The 23,667-nt window shown below is 32.5% G+C and overlaps 1 protein-coding gene across 1 annotated transcript in view; it reads right to left on the minus strand.

Annotated features, from left to right (window-relative positions):
* Nucleotides 1–23,667, minus strand: part of LOC118200198 (uncharacterized) — a 126,227-nt gene that overhangs the window by 67,383 nt on the left and 35,177 nt on the right. The window contains exons 3-4 of the mRNA XM_085815727.1: nucleotides 23,310–23,585; nucleotides 20,015–20,308 (exon numbers count right to left, since the gene is read on the minus strand). Of these exons, the coding sequence (XP_085671853.1) occupies nucleotides 20,015–20,308; nucleotides 23,310–23,585 (570 nt within the window). The remainder of the gene's footprint in view (nucleotides 1–20,014; nucleotides 20,309–23,309; nucleotides 23,586–23,667) is intronic.

Here is a 23,667-nt window from a genome sequence, read left to right on the forward strand (position 1 = left end):
TTTATGACCGTGCATATTAATTGTCAGTTTGTGTAGGTCGGTGGTAGAGCCAAGAACCAACTCGCATTAACTATCTCTGTACAGCTTCGGCTGATAATTTAACTTGGATTTAATTTTATATTTCTATTTTGAGTTGCAGCCAAAAATATTGGCTAAGTTTGTAAGTACCAGAACTGTCATCTGTAAATTCCTTCTTGAATTGAATAAAAGGTCCTTTTCACCCTTCTTACGTCTTGTCATACAGTTTGAATTTAACGAATAGTTGCTTCGTGGTTCAAGTAAAGATTAAGCCAGCAAAATAAAGTAAATTTTGCTAGAAACTTATACATCACAGTGGTTAACTTATTATACAGTGGGTATGCATATATCATTTTGTCTAACTCCAAGAGCATTTTCCACAGAGGCAAAACGCCTTTCTGCTTTGGGTAAAATATTAGGGTTGCTTGGGACAGCGTCAAATGATCCCCACATACGGATTAGCGAGAAAAGTCTTGTAATGTCTTTATTTGTTACATCTTATGTAACCGAAAAATTACAAAAATGTAAGTACATTTTATTTTTAGGGATTTTGGAAACCATATATTTTTTAAAGTAACTCTATAAAATATTTAATGCCTTTTCCAACATGTTATATGTGTCACAGAATTATTTATCAATCTTTCCTTGTACTTGCAGGTATTTTCCTTGATTTTCCAGATAATTATGTCTGGAGAATGAAATAATCATACTAATATGGAAACAAATTTAAGTACGGTAATTATGCACAAAAATCCATGTTACTGTTTGCATACAATAAATTACGTGCACAGATTTACTATATGGTGTTGTATAAAATAATTAATAGTGAGAGCAAAAACTGCAGTTTTTGCCGTTTCCAACTCACAAACAATATCTGTCATTTAAAAATAGCATCAATTTGTTATCATTTTCTTTTAAGAAACTAAGTTATAGGAATAAACGTAGTTTTAAAACTAGTTAATAATAATTAATGTTTTATTAAAAGTGAATTTTTTGAGAGACAGGTTTTTTAGGTAAACGATTTGCATTTAAGTATATTAATCGTTTTCGCACTTACCTCTGTTTGAAATTCTTTGTCCTAATATTATAACGTAATATAATAAAAGTAGCTTAGACTGTGGCTTTCATTAATTATACCTTGTGAGATAATATGCAGATAACAGTTTCCTAAATAGCAGATTTAAAGTATAGAATACTAACTTTTAGCTATTTACTTCAGCTGAAAATTAATACCATTAAATTTAATTAAAGTTTGGTAAACGATAATACTTTCCTTGTAAACTCTTTCTTAGGAAAACAAAGTGTGTTTTCTGGCTCCATATAGCGAAGAATAATTTTTTCCGTCACTTCTATATTACGAATAAGACAATTTACAAGACAGTAAGAGTAACATCCATCAATAGTATTATTAGTATGCGTAATAGATATAGAGGATCGTCTAGTTTTCAAGGTTTAATTTAAAACGTATTCAGCTACTTTAAATTACAGCTATTGGAATTATATTATCAAAAGTAAAAGCAAGTAGATTTCAATTATTAAGAAATGTGTTTATTAGTGTTAAATATATTATTTGTTAGCAATTAGAGATTGATTAAATTTGAAAGATAAAGTAAAGATCCTGCTCTTATCAAATGCCAATATTCTGAAAGCTAACTATTAAGAGACTATGCGGAAGGTAAAAAATGTTATGCCTTGAGTTAATGGCAGTATTTTTAAAGCGGTATATATATATGGTATCATAACACAACGTATTGAGGATAACGGTTCAGAAATGTTAGGAAAAGCTCTGCAAAGGATACTTGTAATATCAGACCCAGGCAAAGTAGAGCTTCAACTATTCGTATTGCAGATATCTGGAGCTCCAGTTATCTAGACTGTTTGTTTCTGTGTCTAGATGGAGTAAAATTAAGCTTGTTCTAGATTTATTGCCATACTTTTAATTATATATATATATATTGTGTCCAAAATATTTAGTCCTAAAAATTAAACAAAATTTTTTGTCGCAAATTTGAAACACATAATTCGAAAAGTTTATATATAAAACTCACCAGGCAATAATACGCGTGTCTCTATCGTACAATACTCTGTTGTAACATTTAAAAGAGAATATTTGTGAATTGTTCATCGCGTGAATAAAAAAAATTCGCTCAAGCGTTGAATATTAACAATAGAAAAATATGGTAAGCAGGCGTGCATTCCGATTCCACTTTTCTAAACTCAAATCTGTGATCTCGATATCTAAAAAGCAAACGTTTTGCATTTGGTGTAACAAAGAGATGAGCTTCATTCATGAAAGGGAAAATCAAACATTGAAAAGAATTTTTCCTGGCCAACCCAAATGTGGACTGCGTCGGAAAGGATTCAATACATACATAAGTAAATGAATATATAAATAAATAAATAAAAATTGAAGGAAATCACAAAGTGAGTGAAAAAAATCGAAAGTTCATTGTATAAATATGACTTAAAATCTGGCATTAGTGTTCGTATTGTCCTACGTCATCACAGGCGCAGTGACTCGATAAAACCAGGATAATAAGTTTTATATTTGGATTTTCAGACCGTATTTGTCAGTCGGCAGTTATTGCCATCATTTAGAGTCACTGAAAGCACTATGTACATATTATATAATATATAGCTTTAAAAATAACTTTTATTATTTGAAATAATCATGTTGCAAATATTCATTAAATTAACAATCGGCCGTGTTATAAGTATTTTCATGTTAATTAAATAGTTTAAAATGTAACCTTCGGGTTTATTTGAAAAAAAATCAAATAAAGGTGATTGTCAAGAACTTTGATTACAATTGATCAGTGGGATGATAGTCACCAGAATGTGAGAACAAAATAATTTTAGTAGATGTTTAAAATAAATTAAATTGAAAATGTTCCGCTGTAATTCCTACAGCTTTCCTGATAATGTTGCTCAAGGGCTTAGAGTAATTCACAATTTAACTGATAGAGAAGGCTTATAAAAACTTGCAACACATTTTAATTACTACAGAAAGCTTCTAATGCTGTGCAGTATATTACATATTTTGATTTATAAACATCTTTTCACTGCACCTAACAAAGTAATTGCTTTACTTCTAATATATTAAATAGAAATGTCAAACGAATGAATGAAAATAAATTAGTTAAAAATTTAAGAAAAAATTGGCTTAATACAGTATTATTGAAACTTCCTTTCTGGCTGCCGTATATGCAGAAAAGAACATTTCGCTGTTGTCTAAATAAGTAGATACATATTATGTAAAATTACAGAATTTTTAAAACATTATTTTTCAATATCACCTCAAATAAGTATAAATAAGTTTGCCACTTAAATAATTTATTAAGTGTAAGGAAATATCTCTATTCACTTCTAAAACAAAATTAATATGCACTATTTTGAGTTCATGAAAGTCTTTATAACGAAATAAAATTAAAACAGAGTTCAAATACAGTCAAACCCATTGTAACGAACCTGACTTATAACAAACCCACATATAACGAGTGAACCTTTTGCTTTGTTCTATTTCCTATATGCTTAATGTTATTCAGTTACATTATTTAGAACTTCCAAATCTATGAAAATCGCATATCGGGATTTATGGATTACTTAAACATTTTTCTAATTTTCATATTTTTTCTAGAATTTTTGGTTGTTTTAGTTGAAAAGTTACTAATTCTTAAAACACTTCATGTTTAGAATGTTAGAATTGCCATTTATTTAATAAGGAGTTAACGGAAATACCTTTATTTTATTAAGTTCTTTTATTCATAGCCCCATCTTTTTTTGAGTGCTCAAATACTGTGCGAATCAGGTGTAAAATCTGGTTCCTAGAGTATCAAGACATACAATAAGCATGTCTTCACGGTGCTTGTGACAGCTAAGTCAAAAAACTTGAATGAATTTTCTGATACCACTCGAATTCTTTGATTGAGCTTATAAAAATGCTGCAGCAAATGGAAAAATCGGTAATTTCTACTCATAGAAAACAGAAAACACATACGTTGGATACAAGTGAAAAGATGAATGCATTTGAAAAGAGGAATGCATTAATTTATTGAGCCAAGACATTTGGCTTAACTAAAAAACAAAGTGAGAATCTAAAAATATCGCAAGCGTTGCCGCCTTGATTTAGTCAGTCGATTTTATGACCTTTTGCTTTTATATCTTTGATGATGGACCAATATTTGAACAGCAGTAAGCGTAATAGTGCAGATAAAGAAAATATGTCTTCAACCAGTGGCATGACTGGTTGAACGAAAGATCGTAAATATGCTGACGGTTATTTAGAGTTTGGGTTTACGTCAACAGAAATGAATGGTTAAGAGAGACTAACAATGTGTTCTGTGTATGAAAATTTTATCAAGTAAGTAAATTGCATCCAAATAAATTGAAGCTCAATTTAGAAGCTATTCTTCATCACATGGTTGTCAAACCTTATGGTAATTTTGCAAGGAAATTAAAAAAACTGAAAAGACAAAACAAAAAAAAATTAAGATTGCATCAATGCAAAACAATGCTTTGCTAGCATCTGACAATGGGGTTTACGGAATCGCGAAATGTAAGAAACCTGATACCTTTGCAGAAGAATTTATTCTAGCAGCTGTTGTAGATATGGTGAACATCATGGTTGGTTAAGTCTGCTAGGAAGCTGCTTTCAAAAATGCTTTTGTCCATTAGCACAATTAGTCGGAGAATATAACATATGCGGAGGATATCAATGATCAATTAATTGAAGAAAATTAAATGACGGGAATTTGAATTGCAGCTAGATGAGACTACGGATAATAGTAAGGATGCTCATTTGCTCTACGGTATATACATTGTAATAATTTTAAAGAAAACCTTCTGTTTTGTAAACATATCACTGCAGGAGCAAAGGCTCAGAAACTATTTGAGATTCTTGATACATTCACATCTGAAAATAATTTGAATTGTTTTAAATGCGTTGGTGTCTGTACTGATGGAACTTGCTCCATGTCTGTCTGCTATTGAGGATTACGGGCACTTATTCGAAGAAATCACCAAACGAATAGCATTGTGGACCCACTACATTATACATACAGAATCGCTTGCGTCAAAGCATCTCAGTCCTGAAATTAATCAGCTGTTAGAATATGTGGTAAATTATTCATATTCCATTGAAAGCAATATTTTTTTTTAATTGTATAAGGATGTGAGAGCCGAGCACTTATCTTTGTTGTACGAAACATGATGGCTCTCTCGTGATAATGTTTTATCACGTACCTTTGAAATGCGGCAAGAAATTTTTATTTTCCTTAAAGAGGATGGATACAAAAGTGCAGAAGATTTTGCTGATGCCGAATTTTGAATAAAACTGCCATATTTATGCGACATTTTTGAAAAGGTGAATTCTCTTAATCTCCCTCTGCAGAGAAAAGAAAGTACCTTTTGTAGTCAACGGGGAAAATATAAGCTTTTATGGAAAAACTCAAACTATGGAGGCGAAAATTGAATGAAGATGTAGGCAATGATTGTTTTTTAATATTTCAGCAATTGTTTATGTAAAATTGATGTTTCTCAAGAAATAAAAATCATGTCTGAGAGGCATTTATCCCAGCTAATTCATCAGGTTTGAGTAATACTTTCAAAGTGAACATTTTGGTAGATTTGCATGGATTCAAGATCAGTTTAACACACTAGGGCTCCGCCTGAATTTATTTCTGCGGTAGAAGAAAATCTTATCGAGTTATTTTGCGACAACAGTTTGAAAGCAAAATTTGGCAGCATATAATTGACAGAATTTTGGATTTCAGTAAGAGATGAATATTCCTTTCGAAGTGATAAGGCTCAGAGGATTTAAATTCCATTTTCGACGTGGTATTTGTGCGAAACTAGGTTTTCGGCTATCGCTGTAGTTAAAAGCAAGTATAGAACACAATTCAGCGGGGAAAAGAAAATGAGGGCAGCCGTGTCCAGTTTGATTGCACGATTTCAGAAAATGTGCAGTGATTTGCAGGCTCATCCATCATATTAATTATTAATTTCATGCTAATAAAATAAAAAAAATATTATAAAAAATTTTTAAAAAAGAAAGGTTTCAGATTTTAAATTACGTCCAAAGAGGCGTTTTTTTAACGTTTTGTGTGTTACCTTTATTTATTAAATATCATGTTCTTTGGACTTTTCAGAAGATACGGTGTGTGTTTAAAGTTTTAAGTAAAATCGTAATTTAAGACAGAACCACTATGATGAGCTCTAGTATTTTATTTTTATTTAACTATTTATCACCAATTTAATTAAATTTATTCAATTTTTTAATCTTTTTCACTGTATTTAATTTTAGCCATTCATTAGTTAATATTTTATTTACTTATTTTTACCTCCCTTTCTTGAAATTCTTCCAAAGAATTCCGGCCCTAATTTTTGAAATTAAACCCTGGAAGGTCTGAAAAGTTTATTACTAAACATTCAACTTTCTAAATCGGTCCCTGTGGAACACACATAAGTGATATCACGCCCCGTCGATTGCATCAACATGCTTTCTTCTCATGTTTCTGACCTTTATATGTAACGGACATGATTGCATCACTAACTGAAAACAAAAAACCTCTTAGAAGTATTATAAACATCTGAAGTCCATAAAAACCCTAAGCCGTTTCTCTAAGAGTAAGTTTCTATATTAAAAATAAAGAAAGTTGATATATGCGTTGTTCAGCTCAGTTGTAAGTTGTACGAAGTAGGCCAAAGAGATCGACGCCCTTACATCCCGTCCATGCAAAACATGCAGCAAGAGCCAGCTACAACTTACCGCATCATTGCTCACCGATAAAAGGGAGTAGAAATCGCACGCTGGACTTTGGGAAAGCTTTGTGTTTTTGCAAGAGGACACTGTGGAAACGCCGCAGGAGAGAAGGTGAAAAAAATACTGCATTTATAGATTCCGTGGATTCGAGGAAATGTTGCAGTGGGTTTGGAATGACAGGGCAGAGAAAGCTCTGGTGTCTAAATGGGTATTAGTCAGATATAAATAGGTCCTTTTTTGTCTGAGACATAGTTGGTAGGAAATTGGGTTTTAGCAATTGAATGGAATTGTCCTGTAAACATTGTTGTCGGTTAGTAAAGGAAGCATGTTCTGAATAACTGAGAAAAAAATGTTAAATAATTATGCAAACTAAAATGTAGCATTATCTGAGATAAAGCTGAAAGAATCGATGCTCTCGTTGCCATTGGTGTCTACAGACACCCAAAAAGATCTTTCACCCTCATGTTATTAAGAGTCTTTTAGGTGTGTAGTATATTGCCTTTTTATTTAAAATAAGGCAGGGAAAGGATCCGAGAAATCCGCGAAGTTTTGGGGAATCATTAGTTTTCGTTAAAGAGAAATAGTTGTTAACGGAGGTTCAATTGTATAAAATTTCTTTTTTTTTTTTTTTTTTCCTTTTTTCTTCCTTTTAAGGGTTAGTTAGCATGGGAAGGCATTACCAGTTGACCCATGATACATCGATGGTCTTTCCTATACTTTTACGTGCACCTGTACACCTGTATTACAATCTTCCATGTAATTCAAACAATTAGCGGAAAAACAAACTCATGCGAAAACTTTTGAAAGAGCATAGAAGAACTTTAAGAAATCTTTTATACCAAGGAATGGCGTTAAGAAAGATTTATTAACTGCAATAATGCAAAGAAAGTTCATAAAATTGAGTCCCCTCTTTCTAATAAATAATAAGATTAAAATCACTTTAATAACAGCAAATTCTTCATTCTTCAAATCGCAAACAATTTGTCTACAACAGAAGGAGAAAAAATATTAAAACGTTGGTAACGGAAGTCAATGAATAATATGCCTTTAATGCGTCTTTTAAAATTAATATTATTTTAATTAATATTGTCTTTTAATTATGTTCTTTTATAACTGTTATAAAAGGAGTTTTAAACTGCAGCAACAAGATTATTGATAAAATATCTGCCATCTGAAAAGTATTATCATTGTTATTACTATGCATTAATTATACTGTGCATATTATATAAAAATGAAACAAAGAAATGGAATCATAATCATGAGGATAACGAAATTTCCGCAAGTCGTCAGGGTATGCCAATCTTCTCTATTGAAGGAAGAACTTATTAGGAAATCATTTACTACTTTTAAATCGCCACAATTATTAAGTAACCACAATTTAAATTTGAAAGACAAATATTTTTCGCAATGTCAAATAGTAGGACGTCTGAGAAATCGCGGTGCTTTCCAGGAACTGATAAATGCCACATGATAAACAGATGCTGTTGTAACCTAGTAAGAAGACACGAAAAACTGAAAGACCTATAGAGGAGGTTTCTTTCATTTAAAAAAGAACAAGTCGTAATCACATGAAACTTAACGTAATGTCCAGAAACGAACCTATGGTGTTATGCCGATGGCGTAAAATATTATTAATGACTAGCACCGCAGCTTTAGCATTCTTTATTATAGAGAGTTCCCTTTCTAAGTGTTAGGTTTCTCCAACATTTTAATCCTTGTTGTTTATATTTCTCATTTTTAGTTTCGTCGTAATATCTTCATTACTCGGATCTTTGAACGTCACATCACCATCGCATTTTATAAAACTCGGTATCACACTCTAAAAGTACTAAACTGATGCTTTTTTTCTTACCACATAGCCACAGGCAAATTGTCTTTTTTACCATCTTCCTTTTTAACGCCTCTTGCACTCCTCAGCATGCCGAAAACATTTAGAGAGCCGATTCAGTAACAAATCGCTAATGTATTAAGAAGTTAAATGTTACAATCTACTTTATTGTTGTACTCTTGCTGAAAATGCTGAAATTTTGTATAAAATGCTGAAAGCGAATTTCTTTCTGCAATAACACTTTAAGCCGCTGATCGTGCTGTCCATATGTTGATATATGCTGATTGGTCCATATGTTGCAGCATCAAAGTTGCGTTTGGGAGCAAACACACATCATCCTCGCTAGGTTTTCGACATCTGGAGGTGCAGAACAGTTTTAAGTCAAGATTAGAATCTTTGTTTTGGAGCCAAAGGTACTTCACCCTGTTTTTGTAGGATTTCTCCAAATAGTTAATCCCTCCCTTATGCCTTATAATTTACGGACAACAAAGCGAATTTTTACCTTTCTTAAACATCTTAGCTTCTGAGATTTCCAATCAGTAAATCCCATAATGCTCAGTACCTGGCAAATAAATGAATTGTGATTCACACTTTATAAAAATTTTAGACAGTACATCTTTGATCTCCCAATTTTAAAATTTAGTTTGGCATCATCTTGTGGCTTCATCAGCGTTAAAAATGTCTTTCTTCTATGTACTTCCTACAGACATTATTCTAATCACTTTTTTCTTTCTTTTCTCGGCATCTAATTTTGAAACACATCCTGCTTCTCCAACAATTATTCCTAAAGAAATATGCTCCCGTTTCTTGAACCTAACAACCATTTTAGTACAAGAAAGCAATTTCTCCAAAGAGCTTTGCAAACTCTTTGGCTTTTACCTGAAGCATTTGTCTAGATATTACCAGATTACAGTTTTTTAAACAGTGAACAATTTCAGCAATGCTTCTTCAAAAACATTACGCTTGGCCTTTTAAAACTTTTTCCTCCCATTCAGGTTTTTTCCTATGAGCAGAAATTAAGGGGTTCTCCATAATAGCAACTGTAAATTTGGATAAATTGTGTTCCGGGCAGATATACATTTCACAATACCAGTTCTGTACTTCACGAATAATATTCATCTTGTCCTCAGTGCAAAACACTTTACGCTTACAGTTCGCCAAACGGGTGAAATTTTCATACAGAAGACGGAATACAGATTGAAAAGAGTTTTTGACTATGTGACTATGACCCAAAGACTATGTGAATTTTCACCCCTCCGAAAAAGATTAAAAATAAAGGAAAAAAAATATGAAAGGTTTCAGATTTTAAATTACGTCCAAACGGAGCGTTTTGTTTAATGTTTTGTGTGTTACCTGTATTTATTAAATATTATGTTCTTTGCACTTTAACCGTAAAATTCAGTTCAACAACAAAGTCGCAAAATAATTTTAAAATGAACATATCTTTAGAATTTCCGATACGCAGTTCCTCGTGCTGGAGATAAAAAAGTCCCCCCCCCCGTAGAGTGTTGCCATTGCTCGCTTTTAAATCGTTGAGTTTGTTAATCAAAAACTCATTAAAAGTTTTACAAAATATGAAATCGATAATAAAGTAAATTCAAAATTTCAAATTCGGGCTTTCAGATGTCCATATTCGCAGTAGGATTACGTCATTTAAAACTGGATGGCTCTATGTACCCTTGTTTTATTACAAGCGAGAAATATACATTAATTTATGCAGATTCTTCATTCTTTAATTTCTTCAAATATAACACTGGGCGATAGTATTTGGTGGCAAAGATTTGAACGGTGATACAGCCTTTTTAAGTTTTCAACGCAAAATCGCAAAACGAAAACAATAGTCCTTCAGAGACACAGCCCCTTTGAACTAATAATTTCGTAACTAATTGTCTTATCCAATATCCAATGAGAATTCATTAGTTTCTTCGACCATATGTATGGTTGCAAGGCAAAGAGACAACAGACGATTTACTCCTACAGTTACAAGGAGGTTAGAATAGAAGGAGGGAAGGTTCAACTTAAACGGTGAAGCGTGGCGGCCATCTTCCTGTTATCACCGTGACTTGTGCAAGGAAGTCTGTCATTGCAACATTTTTTTCTTTTCTTTTTGAAGCATGTCAGCTTGTGTTGCGTATGGATGCACAAATAGATTCTCGAAAAAAATTCCGGGCATAACTTTTCACACGTAAGTATTGATTTTCTTTTTTTTTATGTAATATGACAACTATGTTAAAAAATATCACAATGTCATGTTGTTTTCTTTCCAGATGTGAAAAAAAAAGACTTAAATGATCAAAACATGTTATGTAATATAACTATAATCAAAAAATGTTAAATACATTTTGATGTTTCTGTTTATAGCTGGTATCTTTCTTCCTTAAGATACAATGATATATGGTAGGATTTAAATTGTATAATTTGAACGTTTTAGGTAATTCTTTTATAACTTTCATGAAAAGTAAGAAATCATTTATTACTATTTTTATTAATTGTAAAGATGTTAAATAAAGCAATGCTTTTCTTTATATATTAATTATTATTCATTTTTTTAAGATAAACTGTTCTGTTGTTAAAAATTTTGTGCATAAACTTACAAATTTCTGGCCAGTATAGTGATAAAATTATGTAAAATATTTACACAATTGAACATGTGAAAAGATATATCCAAAAACTTATATAGGTGTATTTCTGTAATTCAGCTTAATTAAAGGCAGTTTCTTTGAGATTAATAAATATGAAATGCGCATAAACTGAAATAATTGAATTCACATAAATCTGTTTTATTTTATTATGATTTATTTTCTTGTTGTTATAAGGTTGTTGGTTGTGAAAAGGATCTTCTATTTAAAATTTTCATTTAAAAAAATGCAACCTGTGACTATTTTTTTAGATAATTATTTGCTATTATTTTCAGGTTTCCTAAAAATGCAGAACGAAGAGCAGCTCCTATACCTTAAACTTTGTATATGAAATGATTCTTTCATAAATTATGATAATATTGTGAATAAATCAGATTTATCACTTTTTAAAGGAAAAATTGGGAAGTACACCCAACAGGTTGCTAATGAAACCTAAGCAAATCCGTGAAATATGCAGAAACATCATTTTTTAAAGGCTTTAATGTTATGCGCATGCATTTAGATTTCGAACTATTTCTTAATAATTTGCTGTACATAGTAAATTATGGATATCATCTTTATTACTTTAAAACAAAAATTCAACATAGCGAAGCATTTCATTATAAATTTAACATATTTTTACTGGAAAATACATGCACGGAGCAGCTCACTAACGTAATGCAATGTTTTGAAGTCACAAACATGGATGCCGCTTGTTCGGCGGAGGTTTCAATCCCCGATAGTGGAGGAAACGGCGAACCCTCCCTCCTTCTATTCTAACCTCCTTGTACAGTTATGATCTCGCCATATTAAGCTGATAAAAAACTATTTACCACTTCCTCGTTACCCGAATAGCGAAAGCCTCAAAAGTATGCATTTCTGCCTTGTCGCGAAGTGAGAACTGAATTAATTGAATGAGAAATACTAAACCGTCTGTGAAAAACTGAAAACTGTTTCTTTTCTGTTTTGTGTGCTTAATTACTTTCATACATCGTTTTAGCTTTATTATAGTATTTGAATAGAACATGTGGCAACGATAATTCTTCAAATGATGTAAATTTTGTGCATTCAGAGTGTCGTTATAAAAACCAAATATAGGGAATTTTAAAGAGTGCATTTATTCTATTGTGGTTTATGCGCTGTCGACGAAGTATATTTAATTCAATCCAATCAATTTAAATGAAATTTAAGAAAACAACGCGTATTATTTAATATTCCGGTCAAGGAAGTCATGGGATCTTTGGCTGAGTTGTTAAAAAAATCAGCAACATCTGGAATAATTCCAGAGGTAACTCTTTGAGTGACAGATTGTTTTTTTCGAGTAACTCTGTATTAAAACTAATGATTATTTGAATCACCTGCTTTTTTATTTAGAGATTCGTTGGCTATCGAAGAAAACTTGTCTGAGCCCTTTTTTAAACGTTTCTACTCAGGGCTAGAGTTTTTGAAAGATATAGATGCTGCTTTAAAAATAGGCTGGATAAATTCAAAAACAAGTATAAAAAACTTATCTAAACAGATTTATTTAGTAAGTTAAAGGAATCGAACTTCCAGAACCAAGATCACGGTTTCATTCTAATAAAAACCAAAAACGTAATTTCTGAGTTTGTGGTTAAGCTTAAAATGTATGAAAGTAACTTAGGACCGAAAGAACTTAGCGACTTTTCAAATTTGCCAACTATTGAAGAAAACGGGGAAGATACATTTGAACATTGCTAGCTTTGGAAGCTCTAGAACTGAGCTTCAAACGAAGCGATTTCAAGATATCTTAAATGTAAATGCTCCCGACTCTCTTTTAGATCGCTTTTTCTGTGCAATTTCAAAAGCATCTCTTAGTCTCATCAAGTTAGAAAATGAATTTAGTGAGTTTAGACTAAATGAACAGTCAAAATATGAATTTAGATCTGGATATCATAAGCTCAGGCTCCAGCATAAGATACCTATTTATTCTGGTTTAGGGAATATTGTACAGAAATTTCTTGTAGCGTTCCCTTCGTGTCATTTAGTGGAGCAAGAATTCAATGAAGTAAAAACCTCAATAACTAAAAACGAAATCACCTGAAGAAAATTTATCGATGAGGTTTTAGAATGATTTTATAATGTTTAATGTCTTTTACTACTGTAAAATAGGACTTAACCATTTTGTAGACTTTAAGCGACTTATCTCTGTGTCTAAAATTGAAGTATCAAAACTTGAGAAGGATGTATAGAAATATGCCAGCATTTATGGCTATAACTCAAAGTAATAATTCAAAAATAAATCTAATTTAAATACTAATAGCTAAAGGCTACACATAATAGTTTACTTCCGAAGTTGGATCGAACTTCATCGGCTTGGTTTTAAAAGTATCGGCAAGTAGCAACGGCGAAGACGAGAACTCTTATCTAGAATTGAAACTAATCACGCGGCCTTCAAACGGCAGAACACGCTTTGACGTAATAAACTTAAACCTTCACTTAGATTCACATGAACTAATTTGCATTCTGGCGGGCAAACGGAAAGAGACAAGTGACTTCAAGATTCTAAACGTAAAATAACTTTTATGTAAATTAAATGAACTTCACAATTTAAATTTTGTTAGCCATCATTTATGTAATTTAGTTAAATTTACTTACTTTTAATTAATTTTATTCTTTATTTATGTTCAAATTGCTTAACCATTACCATTATTGTTTTACTTTTCTGACGTATTTTTGTAAACAGAATAGATGTGAATTACCGAGGAGAGCGTTAAGCCTTCAGTGGTTTCTAAAAATGGACGGCAGACCCAAAAGGTGTCAGAAATATTGATTTAGATCACAGAGAAAGGAAGAGTGAAATCACAGCAACGACAAGAAGAGAAAAGTGTTTTTCCATATTCTTACATGGATTTTAATATCATAACATGGATCATTTTATTAGTAATCTTTCAGTTAACATTTGAAGGAACCACGTAAAGAAAGAAGGAAATCTACAAAAAGGAAGTTTTTGTTGAAAGTATCTATAATGCTCTCAATGTCCAATTTTCATAGTTTAGGAGATTTGCTGTAGCTATATAACAAAACATTAGGTATGCAGGATATTGGATGGGAGAAAAGGTTTGTTCGTTAAAACTTGGGGTTAAGTCGAATTCGCAATAGAGGGGTTTGATTGAGTAAAATAAAATGAAGACGTTCAACGCGATATTTAACACAAATAAGTAAACGTAAACATTTTATCGCTGACTGCAGTTTTGCTATGGAGAATAGTCAGAAATGATTAAATGTTATTATTACTGTAATAAACGCAGTAGAAATTAGTGCTTGATGTGAAATTGCAGTGCTTGGTTGAAAAATGGAAGTGCAATGCTTGACGTGAAAGTTGTCAAGCATTACACATTTATTGCGTTTGCAACCGTAACATCAGCATATTTATAATGTTAACAACGAAGTCATTAGAGTATACTTTAGAAGATGATCGATGTGTCATACACTCGTGTACTGCGACTGTAATTCGGGCGGCAGGGTTTCCAGAGGTGTCCGCCTTGTAAACAAAATTCATTGCCATTAGGATGCATATATGATGCAACCGCTGACGGTTCCTTTGAGAAATCATTGCAAATGTCTATTTCTGGTGAATGTCGGTGGTTAAAACAGTTTTCTAATTTCCAATTCTTCATACTTACTGTCTTTTCCCGTTCCATTTCGAATCCACAACTATTACGAATATTGTTATTTTTCTATTGTAAGGAATTCTCTTCTTTTTAACGATTGCCATCGTGGTGTAATTGCAAGCACGTTCGACTAGCAACTGAGATACTCAGAGTTCGAATCATAGCGAAGGAATTGCTGATTTTTCAGATTTCTTGCACCGATGAATATTTAATTAATCTACAATTGGCGTTAGAATTAAAAATGTGATGGCGATGATTCGTCACTATCTACTGGATTCCCTCCTTCCCAGTAACTCTCTTAGAGGAAAAGAATAGAAGTAATTTTCTTCTTTATTAACGCCTGCTTTCGAGATATAATATAAAGTACATCGGGCTTGTAGTGGGGAGGTCCGGAGTCCAAACCTTGTAAAATTCTAATTACTCTATACTATCACACCTTAAAGTTGTCGCCATCATTTCTTTTAAGTCTTGTACAAATTGAGAAACATGCATATTTAAAAAATAATATCATATTAAACGTTTAAAGAATCAGTATTAAATATAAATTTTCTAAGCGGAATACCATTACAGAGCCCAAAAAATCATCTGAAAAATAATGAGCTTTCGTTTAAGGGAAGATTCACTGTGTACGATTTCCATCTTTACAGATAAAGCAATTAGTGCATATTAAAGGAAAACCGTTATATCTTTAATAAAAAAAACATAAATTCAATTTCTTGTTTTTTTGCACTGAAGGAAATTGGAAGTTACTCATCTGTTTAGATTACAGATGTTTTGTAGAGCCGAAGTTTGAATTGAGGTTCTGCCAAATATTTGGCAAAAATGTTCATAAAATCTACTCTTGCTATTGATTTGATATCGTTATTTATCTGACATAATAGGAAGTTATTGCTTATGCTTTGCAACAGGTTTTATAAAATAATGTTTTTTTTTTCAATTTCCTCAATGAATGAAGGAGCTAGTTTCCAGAAATTTACGTCATTTGTTCACATTTCTGTTGACTAGAAATTAAGCAGTCATAATCTTAACTCTACAAATAACTCTGGAATCATCAACGACTCCACTAATAGCCGACTGTTCTGGACTGCTGAATGCTGGGAGTTCGTCCCGTGTTCGATTCTGAGCAAACGGAGTTGGCTGCATGCGTGGGTTATGTGGTTTCTTATATGTGTAAAGTAAATACGAGCTAGGTTCTATTAGAAAGTTCTTCACGAAAGCATCTCTTCCGCTAGGAAGATAACAGTCGTCTGCTTTGCCTTACTAATTAACTTAACCTGAAATCTTCAGCGCAAATGAAAGTAAGTAATGTAAGGAAACTAACAATCCATATGAAGTAAGAAACCCCATCCTAGGGTACTTGAGACGCTAATACAAGTAGTTTTTGACTTACAACTTGCATTTACGACGGTCAAAAACTAACTTTAAAAATTCTTTAAGTTTATACTGCTGAAGTACATGCAATGTTTTTGAAAGCGCCACGCAACGTGATCATTCTGAGCTTAAAATATGTGGCATTTACCTTTGTTACTTATTTTTCATTATTTGCTTGTTGAGGTAAATAGTAGAGTAATCAAGAGACATAAAAAAGTCGCGAAACGACGCTGGATGCAATTGCAGTGAAATTTTAGTTCACGAATGTATTTTGTTCCCAAAGATAATTCGTTATCTGATTTATTCGTAAACCAAAAATGTTTGCCCATAGGTATTAATGTAAAATTAAATAATCCGTTCTCGGATCCCAAATGATTATTTATGAAAAAAAAAGTACTTAGGTTGTAATTCGAAACAACTGGAATTCATACACAATATTATTATTTTATATTTAGCGCAATACTAAACAGACGAATTCAATTTTACCCTATCTCGTAAGTTAGTAGAAAACAGTGAAGAAACTAAAAGTGCAAAATGTTCTTGTTTGAAAAAAAAAATCCTAATTCCGTAAAAATATTTTTTTTTCTTTTTCTTTTCTCTTTCTCCCCGTTTGCCCCTACTTAAGAATCGCCAAACCTTATTAAAAATTTATCCTCTGTGATTTATTTCTATCTGTGTTTTAAAATTTTTTTAAAGCAAGACATTGTTATTGCAGATATTTATACTACAACTTACTTCTGAGTGTGATAATGTTCTATGAACCTTTGCACCTCACCCCATTTGCACAAATTTCGAGGATCAAATAACTAAAAACATTTCCCCTTCCTCCTTCTTCTTCTAAGAACATTTCCTCCATTGCATTAGCTGCATTTTGGGCAATCATTTGATGCCGGTTTACTTGTTCATATCTCGAGACATCACTTGCCATCCAAGACATTTTTCTTTTGGAAAATGTTTTGACCGATTTGTTCGTGAGCTAAGGCTTTCGTAAACCAAAGTTTCACAATATTTTATATCGCTAGAGTATTCTACTATTTATGTCAACAAGCAAATTATGAAAAATTAATAACCTTGACAGAAGTCACATAGCTTATTTTATATGAGCAGCGACAACAAGTCGTTAAACAAAACCCACCTATTTTTAATGCTTTTGAAGCTTTGGTACGTTAAAACTTTCTCGGCTTCGAGGAAAACATAGTACGCCTCGAGGTAATTTTTATACTATTTCGACGAAACTAAAATATAAGACCAGAATAAATGAGGTAGTCAAAAATGCAAAAAGCACAATTATCCTCCCACAGAAAAAAGACAGGCCTCCTTTAAATGGAAAAATTACTTGTAAGATGCATTTTAATTTCATACAGTTATTTCTAATTTTGAAACCCTTTCCTTTTAATTATTGTTTTCCACTTACAAGCACCTATCAGAATGAGATTTTAGAATCGCGCTGAATGTAAAGGAGGTATGAGTAGTATTTAAGGAAAGTTCACTTTACTTCAGCAGGAGAGCTTAGTAGCCCTTAGTCGCGAGTGTTTCTTGCCAGGCTACTTCGTTATTAAACCTTCTATTCTCTGCCGTATTGTATGTTCCTGTTGATAATCGCTGTCTAATTTATTAAATACCAACTACGTTAGGTATTTGTGTCTAGGTTCGACTAAGTCATTTTAGTTTAATATTAGATTAATTTCTTATTTTTCTTATCTTTATTAACAGCCCGAGTGGAAGGTTCCCTGTACGCCCGAGAAGGGGCCGACTGTATTACTTCTTTGAATGAATGAAAGGTATTTTATCCCTTTTCTGGACTTTTTTGCACTTGAACTCAGCGATAAGTCGCTACACAGTTTAATAGGCTTCTTTATATTCAGCATAGATCAAGTAGTTAGGAACATTATATACTAATTATGTAGACATATGAATACATTACTAATGATATTCTTTTAAATTTATTAACTATATAAACGAAAGCAGGCAGCCTATCTGATAACTTTAAAAACCGAGAAGTTAAATACTGCACGTAAATATTTACCCTTGGAAAGGTTGGTTTTAACAATTTAAAAGCCGATATAACCTAAATATCTTAATATGACATTCGTTAGTCGTGTAGAATCTATAAAAAAACACATGGCTACATTTCTATAGCTGATATTTCAAGACCGTTTAAGAAAACTGAACCTAAAACTTTTAATAGGTGTTAGGAACAAAAGTCTCCATAATTAACGACGTATATAGGATAATCCTCGGAACCTCATGACAAAGTTCATAATTAATTAAATAATCTAGATTTCTTCCGAGTTTGAATGAAGATATCTTTGACTGAGAAGCAGCTGGGTATGTACTTCTTTGCGGAAAATTAAACTAAATAATACAAACTGCTTTTTGGTTTGAATTGAAAAACAAGTATCGAGGAAAAATTGTGCACATGGTCCTCGTGAATTTCTCCTTACCTCCCCAAGCGACCGAAAGTTCGTCTCCGAAAGCCCAAACTTTCCAAATCCCCCTTGAGAAAGAAATATTTTTTTTGTTTATGTTACCACAATTTCCCTTGTATTTGGATTCGCTTTCTTTTAACAAGATTTTAACTGATTTGACTGTTCCTCACCCTGACGAAGTGGCATTGAAGTCGATTGAATTCTCGTTTTTATCAAAACATTCCTTCCTATCTTCGACGGATAATGTGTAACATTTCTCTAAAACTCCTGTTTCAGGATGAACATAAGAGTTCAGATATTGTTGTGAAAGGTAAGCGGACAGAGAGATACTTTATCTCATGCCCCCAGCTCATCATACAAACATATTGGAAATGCAGCGCATGAACAAACACAGATCTCTAAAGAAGATGGCGATTCTGGCGAAATGTTACTTAATCATCAGAAAACTACGATGCTAATCAACCTCCTTCGGAAAACGAGCTGAAGGTTTATTCGTGGATCCTAATTGGATATGAGATACTCTGATCAAAATTGGGATATTCTTGACTAATTACAACCAATGGTCTCCAGATTTCTGATCAAACACATATTCTTTTTTCCCTCTATGATATATTTTCGGTTGTTAGCATTGACATTAGCAAAATGTACAGGCTGAGGTAGGAGAAAGGGAAGATTTTTAAATAGAATCTGCCCTATTAAACGTAGCTCAAATATTTTATTTAAGAAAAGTAGGATGCACAATAGAATTTATTACAGTAATACCATTCCCTATGTTCGGTCTTTTATTTTTTTAAACAATGAGTGCTACTGATACTATAAAATGCCTCTTTTCCAGATATACTTTGTCGTGGAATAGATCACAAAAGGCTATGATTCCAACGAAATGGAATGCCAAAGAATCCTTGACGGCGCTTCAACATATGTTTCTATGTTGTATTATTCTCAAAGGTGGAGACATTCTGTGCCTGACATGTTCTCTAGACCTGTCAGCATCAGATTAGCTTCCTCTGGAATTATCTGAAGATTCAAATGAGCATTAATAAACTTAGGAACATGGGCTAAGCCACGTAGCGTTACAAGTAACAACTGCACTTAACCAATCACCAACCATATAAAACTTGCAACTGACACTAAAGGATTGGTAAACAAATGGTGCAGAACATTTGAAAAATGTGTTATCCAGTAAAATAAGAGGCTAAAGATGTGAATGGACTGTTAAAATAAAAGACATTATATGCCCCATCGCTCAAAAAAATAAATAACAAATGTTTTAATTACATCACATAGTGCTGATTTCCATCTCAAAATCATCAGATTTCTGTGGCCCACCTGTATCTTCGCGAAATACTTCTCCTTACCTGAAGCTGCGCATTGATTTTCCAAGTAATCCCTGTTACTTCCGACGACTTCTCTGAAGGCTTGAGGTTGGGATCTCCTGTCTTCTTTGCTCATACGACAGACACGCATAACCTCGTCGTAGTCGGCTGACCTGCAAATGAAGGTGACCTCCGTCAGACATAGTCTTTCGCATTCCTCTTTCGTCTGCACATTCTGCACTTCTTTTTCTACGTAGCCGTTCAGGAAAGCGTCGCGGACTCTCTCGAATGCCCACAGACGATCTCCACAGAGGTTCTCGAACAGGGTCCTTTGCACTATAGAAAATAAAAAAGGAAATGAAACAACGACATATGCCCTGAAGTCTGCGCTGGTTTGCATAAAAATATGGGACATTTTGTGCAGTACAAATATATACGCATAAAATGAAAGAGATAATAAAAAACTTATAACGATCAAAATATTTAGAAGTTGAAAATGTTAAAAAGTTTTCAAAGAATTGTTTAAAAAAGGTCTCAACACGTTTTAAATTGATAAAAATTCAAAATATGTTGGAACTAATTTCATTTTTATTTTCAAAGTATACTTTAAATAATATAAATGAAATATGCTGAATATACAGCTCAAAAAATTTTTTTGTAAAAGATCTTTTAACAATCTTTCAAAGTAGTAAAAATCAGTAGCATTTCACGTTTAGGATATTTTTACATCGCATTTTTATTTATAAATTTAAAAACAAAAGATACTAAAATATGAATCATTTTAACCTCATTTAACTTTTAATAATACATTATGTAATTTGAATTATTTAAGTTAAACCATTCCCAAACGCGGATTTGCGGTAAACAAATGCACTCGTTCACTCATAGAATTTCATTTATGCTCTACGATTCATTCATCAACACTGAACGTTTGCTAGCATTGCTCTGGCAAAAAGTTGTTAACAATTTTAAAGGATTTTTATCAATTGAAAATAGAAACGTTTAAAGACATTTTCCCGGAAAACTTTCTACCGAACGTTGAAAAATTATGGTCTCATAGCTGTTCAAAATATTTCATTTTGTAAGATGCTACAACAGTTGCAAAAGCTATATATATATCATGTAGAACAAAGCTGTGTGTACAGATTCTGAAATTGCAAGTAACATTAGGTTGTGGAAACATAAAAGACAGAGTTTAGTCTTCCTTCACCTTATTCAGCTAAAGTTCATATACAATACAGAAAAAATTTTAAAAAATGCTTATTTTTCTGATGCTAAGGACAAATCCAAAGTGAGTAGCATAAAATGAGCTTACGAATCGTTTGAAATACTGTAATATTGAGCGTAGTCTAGCGATTTATCTTTTAGAACTTTACGAGAACAGCGAGGGAAAAGCTTTTTTAATTGCTAAACAGGTAAGGAAGAATTTTTTGTCTTCCAAATCTAAATCTTAAAAAGGTATCAATTTTCCCCGCAGACAGACCCAGTGTTAATTTTGATAAACATATCAATGTGTTTCCTAAATCGGAACTGGATTAACAACTCCTTTCTGTTTTGGCTTAAGTTATTCATAATGCATTCAAATGCAAACCATCTAGGCTAACAATAGATGTTGAGAATTTAGTATTAAAAGTTTTTTCCCAATTTATGGGTTAAGATTTTAGTATCAATGGATAAAAGATGCAATATGTGCAGCTTTTAATTTTTTTCACCTTTGATATACTGTGATATTTGATATACTTGTGGATGAGCAGTCAGAAATAGAGACGCATAGAATGAATAATGAAGGCATCCATACGGTTGTTTTGGATCCATGATATATCATATGTAATTTTGTATTTTATACTGAAAATCTGTTTTATATTAGAAATCGCTGTAAGTAGGCTTTACGACTCCGTAGTATTTTTCGTATAATATGAATGCGGTTGGAATGTGACAACATTTCTTCACCGTGAATCAAAAATGTTTCAGGTTGTAATGTAGGGTTCAAAATGTTAAAAGTGTACAAAAACCCTTTTACGGAATCTATTAAATGTTCCATTTTTGATACTTTTCCTCAAAATCTATTATGAATGCATTTTATATCCTTTAACTTCTTATCAATAAAATAAATCTGTGTATACTCAGATGACATTTTCTCAAATTTCCAGAGTCAAACTTTTGCATGGTATATGGTAAGAACACAGTTTCATGTGAAATTTGAGAACATATAAAATTCTTTAAAGCCATTCCCCCTTTAAAATCTGTTTTATGAAACGCACGCGTAAAAAATATATATAGAATGATTAACGAATAGTTAAAATGAATAGACATATCTACAAAAGGTTTCTATAGAGATATATATATCCTTATACATACAATTATATATATATATAAAGAATCATAAAATTTTACAGAAATGTGAATACTTTCTGAAAAAATCTACATCTAACCATTTAAAATCTCATTTTTAGGAAGCAGAAGACATATCTCAAGAGAGTGAATTTCTACGTAGATGCTTATATTAGAAATGAATTTCTCACACTAAATTTTAATATAGATACCAACCTGCTCTTAGACTTGAATTTCCTTGCTATTGCATACTTGCTGTTTTTAAATATGCAATGAAGTAACGCATCCGTCTTTCATCACAGGTTATTATGGAGTCTTAAAGCATGTATACATCCCTATCATAACGTTGAAAACGTTGTGGGACTAGAACCAAGCTATATCTTTTTTCTAGGCACCAAAAAAGAGGGAACTTACATGGCGCTCATCTTGCTGAAGACGACCTTTAACTAGTACATCCACATTATCAACACTTAAGTTAGGTTACTTAGCAAATTCTCTGGGATTGATTCATTAAGTGATCAGAATTAGAGCAGTCGGCTTGTCGCCATGTGTTGAAGTTCTCGGTCGACGAGCATCTGGCTCATTTTCAACTTTCTCGAACTTTCTTTAAAAGTTTTGCATCAGTCATGCACTCTAGATTGAAAGGTCTCGAAAACCTCATTTTTAAATCTCAAAAAAAATCTGAGATGGAATGATGAATTTGATTGTCAAAAATGTAATGAAAAATCCCTACATAACGCTGTAATGAAAGTCTTGCATCAACAGGTTGATTACAATTAAGAAGAGGGATAAAACGAGAACCTATCATTATTCTAGGCAATTTAAAATATGTATGTGTTTGCGGACGGATGCATGATTACGTTGAACTCTTTTATGAGAATGGAGCGTAAAAATTCCTGTTTATAATTGAATGACCCTCGGAAAAGACACAGTAATCTCAAATCGACACTTTTTAAAGATTTTGGAGTAGTGACACCAAACGAGAGGAATTTTTTCAAACACTTACCTCCATGGAAACAGGTCTTCTCGAAGAAATTATTATTTAGCCTCACTTCCAAGGCGTCTCTCCTGCCGACAGTGTTGACGTTGTATGAGCTGCACCTAAATCCTGCATAGTCAAGAGAAAAGGCAAGGCACTGCGACTGCTGCTTGCACAGGTTTATGCAATCCCTAGTCAATGCCTGGTCTTGCTGATGCAGCAGCACAGAAGTCCCAACAGATGGGCCAAAAGCCATTCCCGTGGTTTTTTCGAAAGATTCAATCCCGCCAAAACAGTTTTGTGCTAAAAAAATAAGAACAATTTTATTTTGAATTACATTAAACAGATCACATTTTTTAATTACAGTCATCTCCGGATTAAACCG

This window comes from Stegodyphus dumicola, chromosome 4 (assembly GCF_044657685.1).
Source record: "Stegodyphus dumicola isolate Sdum_Otavi_A_Nest chromosome 4, ASM4465768v1".
In the NCBI taxonomy this organism is placed as follows: domain Eukaryota; kingdom Metazoa; phylum Arthropoda; class Arachnida; order Araneae; family Eresidae; genus Stegodyphus; species Stegodyphus dumicola.